General features: G+C 27.0%; 1 protein-coding gene across 1 annotated transcript; it reads left to right on the top strand.

The window, feature by feature from the left end:
- Nucleotides 1–218: 218 nt before the first annotated feature.
- Nucleotides 219–2,347, top strand: LOC135927824 (calreticulin-like). The gene is made up of 8 exons (XM_065464022.1): nucleotides 219–377; nucleotides 424–531; nucleotides 571–774; nucleotides 816–925; nucleotides 972–1,295; nucleotides 1,442–1,585; nucleotides 1,656–1,745; nucleotides 1,800–2,347. The coding sequence occupies exons 1-8, from the start codon at nucleotides 296–298 to the stop codon at nucleotides 1,974–1,976; spliced, it is 1,239 nt and encodes a 412-aa protein (XP_065320094.1). The 5' UTR covers nucleotides 219–295; the 3' UTR covers nucleotides 1,977–2,347.
- The last annotated feature ends 6,664 nt before the right edge of the window (nucleotides 2,348–9,011 follow it).

The following is a 9,011-nucleotide window of genomic DNA, read 5'->3' as shown; positions in this document are numbered from 1 at the left end:
ATGTATTCTTTTTATACTTATTTAAAATACCCGTTACATAATTAATTTTATATTTCAGCTTAATAAATTCCTTTATTTTTTACAATATTTTAACTATCTATTTGATTATTTAATATTAAATAGATTTTAAATATTTGAAAGTAATTAAATTTTTTTATCACTACGCAAAATATCGTGTTGTCATTTTATTGGATAAATTTAGCCAATAATATTACTCCATGCAATTAATACAATAATTTATATAGAAAAATTTCGAAGTATCATTCAAGATTTATCATTCTAATATTTAAAAAGCATGATTTCCGTTAAGCTTTCTTTAATTTTTTCTCTCTTCATTTATATAAATGCGGAAACCTATTTCAGTGATACATTTCCAGGTATTGTAAATTGTATCATTTTCTATATATATTTATATTCAAACAGGAGAATCATTAGGATGGAAACCTACAAAAAAGACCGACAAGGAATATGGTAAAATGGTAATGTCCGCCGGAAAATATTTTGGAAAAGATCACAAAGATGAAGCAATAGGTAGATAATTTATATATGATCGATTAATATCTTATTTAGGACTGCAAACTTCTAATGATGCCAGATTCTACGCCTATTCTACCAATTTCCCTAAATTTTCAAACGAAGATAAATCATTAATAATACAATATCAAGTTAAACACGAGCAAAATATAGATTGTGGTGGTGGTTATATTAAATTAATGCCATCTACAGTGGACCCTGAATCTTTTGATGGCACATCTGAATATAATATCATGTTTGGTAAGCATCTATATTGTTACGTTTTAATTATCAAAATTTAGGTCCTGATATTTGTGGTGCAACCAAAAAAGTTCATGTTATATTTAGTCACTATGATGATAAAGAGAAAAAATTAATAAATCACCTTACAAATAAGGATATTAAATGTGAAGTAAATATTTATTATCTATTAATATCAGAATAATTTTAATATAAAGGATGATGAATTGTCTCATGTTTACACTCTAATTGTTAAACCTGACAATACTTACATTGTTAAAATTGATGGGAAAGAGGTAAGTTCTGGTTCTATAGAAGATGATTTTGGAATATTGCCACCAAAGACAATTAATGATCCTACTTCTATAAAGCCAGATAATTGGGTGGATAAAAAAGAAATGGATGACCCTACTGACATGAAACCTGAAAACTGGGAGAAGCCTGAAAAAATACCTGATCCCAAAGGAATAAAGCCAGACACCTGGGATGATGAAATGGATGGTGAATGGGAAGCTCCTATGATTGATAATCCTGAATATAAAGTATTATTGTAATTATGCCTTGTAATGTTACCTATTATTTTATAATTCTGAGGTGTCAAAGCTTGGCTATATTGTAAATAAATTATTTATATAAACATTAATAAACTATTTTATTATTATGTTTATGAATATTTACATTAATTAAGGGAGAATGGAAGCCTAAACAAATTCCAAATCCAGATTATAAAGGACCTTGGACACCTAAAATAATTCCTAATCCTGAATACAAAAGTAATCCATTACTTTATCGTTATAGTGATATTGGCGCAATTGGCTTAGATTTATGGCAGGTTTGCTGAATAAAAATATTGCCATTATTTCAAATTAAGGCAAATATTTATAAGTTTTTCCTTTACATAGGTCAAATCTGGAACCATCTTTGATAATTTTATTATAACCGATGATGAAAAAGAAGCTGAAGATTTTATGAAAAAATGGGAAGCCATCAAAGTAAAATTAATAATTAATGTTCTCTAAGAGATACAACTTTGTAATCATTTTTAGGATGGTGAAAAGAAAGCTAAGGAAGAACTTGATAAGGAAAAGGCTGACAAAGAAGCAAGCAAGAAGCCTGAAACAGATGATAAAGATAACATGGAAGAAGAAGATGATGAGACAGAGGACAAGGATGCAGAAGATAAAAGTGAAGAGCCAGAAGAAGGACCTCATGATGAATTGTAGATTTGAAAAAATTTTGTTAACAAATTGGGTTGTTACTTTTTCAAAATTTTTCTATTTGGGTTGTGACTTAATTTATATATGAGACCTGAACGCTTTTATAATTATGTTATTATATGATATTAATATATTTTTATAAAGTTTATAGCAATGTGATTCTGATAAATTTGTGTACAGATGATTTTATATTACTATTATAAATATTTCCAATTTTATAGTATATTATTTGTACTTAATATAATGTCTCCAAATTTTTCTATTCAATTAATTATGATATATTGTAAAATCTTGGATTTTGTATATTTGAACACAATATTTTTTTATATAAAAGGTGATGGATATAATAAATATAACAAAAAATAATATTGTTTAAATCTCACAAGATTTAACATGGTATGCCCTTTTTTGTATTTGAGAATTAAGAGTATTTAATAAAGGATGTAGATCTAGGCTACAAATAATGAACCCAAAATTTAGGCCTGTTATCTTTTACTATCAAAATCCATACATTTGATTAGTAATTATAATGGCGATTTTTGGGGTGGATCTAAAAAGGGCAGTATTTGTAAAATTTTGTGTACTAATAATTTTATTGTAAAGAAATAATAGATTTGGGCTATTTTTAAAATTAATATTCAGTTAATTAAAAATTTGATTTAGAATCATGTTTACCAGGAATTTTCTACCAGGGGATAATCTTTTTAATATTGAAATGATATTTTCTGAAGCATTAAAAATTTATTAGAACTAATATAAAATCTTTAGAACTAATCATAAATTTATTAGAATTAATCATAAAACTTATTGGACAATCATATATAAATAGATAATTTCGAACATAAATAGTAAAATATTGGAAACAAAATATTTAAGAGCATATGTATTGTTAAAAGATATAGCTATTAATATTAAAAGTCTGCAATGGGCGGGTTTTTAGCCCACAAGTCTGCCCGCCAATATTTTTAAAAAATTTTGACCCCCACCCCCATAGTTTTAAAAAAAATACCCGCCAGTCCATGAGTCTAAAATTCTTTACCCGCCCGCCCTTTAGTCTAAAATTTTTTACCCGTCCACTCATTATATAATAAAAATTAACCCATGCCACCCATAAAATTTAAAAGCTTATTCTTTCATTTTTTTAAAAATCTAATTTAAAATAATGATTCAGTTTCAGCGCTACAACCCCTACAAAAAAGTTTTATAATTTAGGAAATTGCTATATTACAAAGAAAATTCAATTTATATTACGGATGAGGAATTTATTTGATTTAATAAAATATTTATATAAAAAATTTTATTGATATTATTTCTAATTATAATGAAAAAATAATAATGAATCTATATTTTCTAGCACGCATGTTCCTTGTTATATAAACCTTAGAGCAATGTTTCCGTTCAGAAGAAGCATTGGTTAATCTTGATAGCTTCGATAAATCTTTTTTTGTTGTTTCCACCAAAGTAGGATATCCGTTAAAAACTCGCTACTTTAAGATTTAAATATTTTGTTATGTCATTAGGTAAAATGCTCTCCTCCATAACAGCCACATTTTCCCATCTGTTATTTAATTTTGACGTGCATACTATCTATATCAAACATTGCATTTATAATTTAAAACATTCAATTGAATTCTCTTTGCTTTTGGAGAAACGGGTAAATCAGATTTTTATCCAAGTTGATGTTATACACTTCCATGCAAATTGTTTTCGATATCAACACTTCCTTATTAAAATTATTGAAATTTCACGGGACATTTTTTTTTATATTTACATAAATTAATAAATAAAAGTTGTAAATTTTTTAACCCGCCCACCCTTCCTCCCATAGTTTGATTTTCTTAACTCACCCCCGCCTGCCCGTTTTTCAAAAGATTTAACCCGCTAACCTGGCCTCCCATTTAGATGGGCAGGCGGGCTAAAACCCGCCCAATGTAGACCTCTTGTGTAAATTACAGTGATATAATCTTCTTTGCGATTGCGCCAATTTCTCCATGATTTTTTGTCAGGGATTTGATCTAGATATATATTAAGTTAAACTGTCCATTCAATCAATTTTAAGATGCCGTACTTTTAAGATAGGTATTTATTCCTTGTAATGAAGAAAAGGTCCTCTCAATTTGTACTTGTACTAATCCCAAAATATAATATAAGTGCAATGTAATTGGAAAAAATTAAAATATATTTTAAAGTATACAATGCTTTTATTTCATTTCTTGGAGGATTATATACTAAAATTAATCTTTCAAACCAAAATTTAAATTCTGAAATTAATTGGCCTTCAGATGCATTTATATCCTGAATAAAATATAACTAAATATTTAATTATTTCAATATATAATTTAATAGATCTTCAAACAGATGGAATTATATTAGTATTTGTAAATTGGATAGAGCCAAATGTATCAATGGAATAAAAACGGTTATTTATAATCATTAATTGAACACTTTAATGTTGGAATGATTCTTTGACTATGTGATAGTCAAAGCTTGCGAATCTAAAAATCATATAATTGCGCTTTCGCCTCAACAATCACATAAATCTCGTGAAATTCTTGATTGAAATTATTTTTTAGTTTCCTAAGTTGTAATAGAATAATATTCTTATTTCTCAAAACTTAGCCAAATACATTTTTTGAAAAATTGAATATAATGTATCTTTTTCACATAAATATTTGGTTCATCTTATTTTGATATTTCCCTAATGTTACGCAAAATAGGCTCTTTAGATCCAAAAACGCTGTATCAGGATATCTTCGGTATGCTTTTTGCAGTTTTTTCCTTCTTGTAGGACAAGAAGTCTCAGAATTTATAGTCAATAAATTGTGTCTATTAGGATATCTGAATATTTCATACACTCTAGAAATTTACCTAATTTTAGTTATTAGTAAAGATAAATTAAAAGAATTTGGTTGATAAATGTTTTATATCCATCAATGTTTACGTTTAAATATAGGAAAATAATTAAATTATCATGAGATAAAATATTAATATAGAAGGAAAAATATTTAAATTTAATTTAATTTTTTGCTAATATAAAATAGAATATAACTTATAAGAAATAGATTACTTTGCAATATGCAAATCATAAAAGCCTATTACAAGGAATAAAATTTTTAATTTTTTGTTATAAAATAGTATATAACTTATATGAAATAGATTACTTTGCAATTCATAAATCATGAAAACCTTATAAATTTTTCCAAAAAATTTTGCTACGGGGGTGGGAATCCCCTCTCTCCTGGCTGCGCGCCTGTGTTTAGCTAGTGGGGTATAAGCTCTATAATTTAAAAAAAAAATATAAAATCATGTTTAGCTCTTCCTTCGAGAGAATTCATAAAATTTGAATATTTAAAAAAAGAATAAAATTTATGTTAATGTCACTAATTGCATTTTTGCAAAAGAAAAATAGTAACTAGTTATTTTTTTTGGAATGTAACTTACAAAAGTAACTATACTTTTTTAAAATATTTATATATGCATATATCTTAAATAATATATTCAAATAATTATTTTATGTTATATTAAATTAAATTTAAGTTAATTTTGATCTCCTTTATATTTGGTCCTTTTTTAATATTTAATTTAATATTGAATCGATACTTGATCAAACCAATGAATCAGACAGATACAGAATACTCACAACATTTAATAATTCTACTAAGTTTTAGTTAGATGTATATGTAACAAATTTTATAGAATTATTAATTAAACTAACTTTTTATTATTTAATATAAATTAAATATATCTTTTTAGAGAACACATAACATAACCAATCCTAGAAAATAAAAAAAACTATAGATAGAGATAATAAGATAAATAATTCACAACATCAAATAAATTAAAACAAACTAAAATTAACTGCCTTTTGTATTTATATTAGAGGTCTGCATTGGGTGGGGTTTCGGCCTGCCCGCCCATGCTCGCCCATCTAAGTGGGAAGGTGGGTGGGCAAGTTAAAAAATTAAACAATGGGCGGGCAGGTTAAAAAATTTAAATCATTTAAGTAAATATTAATAAAAAATTGTTCCTATGAAATTTTTTGGATATTAAAAAAAAATGTCCATTTTTGGTATCATAAAAACCGTTTTCTTAAAATAAATTAACTTTTTTATACATTTAAAACTACTTTGGTGGAAACGACAAGAAAGAGATTTGCCAAAGCTATCAAGATTGGCAAGAAATATATTGGCAATTCCTACAACCAGTGCTTCTTCTGAACGAGGATTTAGCATTGCTGGAAGGTTTTTAGAACCAAGAAGAACGTGTTTGTATCCAGGAAATGTCGATTCATTATTATTTCTGCATTATTAATTACTTATTATATCAATTTTATAATTATATTATTTTCATAAATATTTTATTTGATCAAATAAATTATCCATAATTAAAATTGAATATTTTTTTTATGCTAAATATAATAATTTCCTAAAAACTTTTTGTAGAGGTGTAATGCTGAAATATTTTTTTACTAGATGCTTAAAAAATTGAAAGAATGGGCACAATTAAATTTTATAATAGCAGGCTTGGGTTAAAAACTTTAAAATTTTTAGAATAATGGGTGGGCGGGCGGATAAATAATTTTAAATTATGGCGGGGTATATTTTTTTTGAAAACTATGAGCGGGCTGGGTAGGCGGGCTAAATTTTTTAAAACATTGTGTGGGCGGGCTTATGGTCCAAGCAGACCTCTAAGTTACATGATTGTAAAATAATATTTAAATGTTTACATTTTACTGTGTGAAGTGTTAATTTTACATTATATTATATTCAATTGATTTTAAAAGTTTATATTTTTCTGTTTAAGGCGTTAAATTCATATCATGATATTATTATGTTCAATTGATTTAAAAATATTTATTTGATTGTCTGATGATATATTAAGATATACAAAAATCGATGTTATTAAATATTAACAAATTCCTTTTAAAAAATAAAATTCTCATTCAACTAGTTTTATTCTTACATATCCAGGGATTCGAACCGAACCCTAACCCGGATAAAAAAAAACCCTGGTTTTTGAAAAAATATTCTGAACCTGAACTTTATTATAAAATTTTCACAACCTCGAACCCGGGGTTTATTTGAACAAGGGTTCAACCGGGTTCAGTGTATTACTTAAAATTAGTGTTGTTAAACGGCTCATTTTGAGCCGATTTTTAAAAACGGTTAACTCAATATTTCATTAGGGAAAATGTTATACAAGTCTTAACATTTTGCTCATAGGTGGCACATAGGTTTGAATATCACTAACGAAATCTCGAGGCTTAGACAATATTTTTCTTACTAAAATATTGAGTTAGCCGTTTTTAGAAATTGGCTTAAAGAGCCGTTTAACAACACTACTTAAAATCATATGTTAAGATATTTGTATAATTGTAAATACAAATATTAATAATTTAATTGAGATTTTATTATATTTTCAAATTTCCAATAAAGTGAAGTGTTAATATATTTTAAACAACTTAATTCATTTACGATATTTTTAAATTTTTTTTAGTTTATTTTCAAAGTTTCTTATTGGTATGTTAATAAATTTTAAACAATTAAATACATTTATGCCATTTATTTTTAATTTTTACTTATTCTCAGAGATTAGCAAATGAACATGTCAAAGCTAAAATTATTATATTAGATATTGTTAATTTAAAAAAATCTAACTTAAAAATCGTTAACCAAAGATATAGGGCAGTTTTTTTAAACTTTTGTTTAAACTATATTTAGCCTATAAATAAAATAAAAAATTTATTTTTATACCAAATTTATGTCAAGTTTTTTAATTATGATTTAAATATAGAATTTTTTTTTTATAAATTCAAAAATTCTTGAACCCGAGCTGAACCCGGAACCAAACCTGGGTTCAAAAATATTTACCTGAACTACCCTAACCGAACCCACCTATTTTTTTTACTTTACACCGAACCTGAACCGAACCCGGACTAAAATTTTGACGGGTTAGCATCCCTCTACATATCAATTCTAAACTTTCCCAATCAATTCTAACTCACCCCAAGCTAATCCCTACAACTGTGATTATGAAGAATTTATTGAGCTATCATCTGCAACCTAATATAGTAATATTTAGACAAACCTTAACTTCAAGAATATCTTGATATGTTATTGAAATGAAAGATATTATGAGAAAAAGATGATTATAGTACAATTTTGTTTGCAAACAAATAACTTATGTGATATAAAATGACAATGACTGCCTTCCGAGGCAGAGAATATGTTCATGGCATACATTAAACTTAATGGTAACAAAAGATGCCAACGATCCTCTTAAAGAGTGATAGTTATAAGAAAGCTATAATTACATTTTAATCAAGTGCTCCCGTAGAGCGTTTATTCAGTCTAAGGAAGCTTATTTATGGCGAGAAACGAGTGCATCTTTTAGAATATTTATTAAACCCTAATTTTTGGGAAAAATAATCAGCGTAAATCTAATATTTTATTTTGGTGTAAATATATTATATTTTGGTATCATTGGGTCTTCTGTTGTTGATTGAGCATAAATGGTTAGGCTCAGATTTGAGATGCTGGCCCTTTTAAGAGGTTTTGAGATTAAATTATTTGTTTATATGGTGTGGGAGGCAGCCTATGGAATATCTACAATGTAATGGATGGTGTCTTTTAGAATCAGATGGTAAATAATACATTTTAGGAAGCGAAATATCGCAGTGACAAAGCAAAATAACTATATGGAGTTCTTTATCCGTGAGATAAGCCCGAGATTTTTGTTTGGAATAGCCGACAGCCATTCATAACTCGATTTAGAATTCAATAGCTTAGCTGCGACATTATACTTGTGAATCATTGGATAAGAGATCATCAATGGAGTGAGACATTAAAAAAATATCCCATGCTTTTTGAAGGGTGGAAGTGGATCTGCTAATGTTGACAAGCTCTCGAGCTTTCTAGGTCAATCATGACCAATAGGGATTAAACTTGAAATTCTTAATCTACAGGTATGAAGATATAAAAGCAGCAAGAGAGAGGTGAGATTGAGGACAAAAACAAATCCAGCCATTTTTACAAGGAACTG

This window comes from Gordionus sp. m RMFG-2023, chromosome 4 (genome assembly GCF_954871325.1).
Source record: "Gordionus sp. m RMFG-2023 chromosome 4, tfGorSpeb1-WG-v2, whole genome shotgun sequence".
Lineage (NCBI taxonomy): Eukaryota > Metazoa > Nematomorpha > Gordioida > Chordodea > Parachordodidae > Gordionus > Gordionus sp. m RMFG-2023.
The sequence above is the reverse complement of the archived record's forward strand: the minus strand, read 5'-3'. Positions and strand labels throughout refer to the sequence as shown.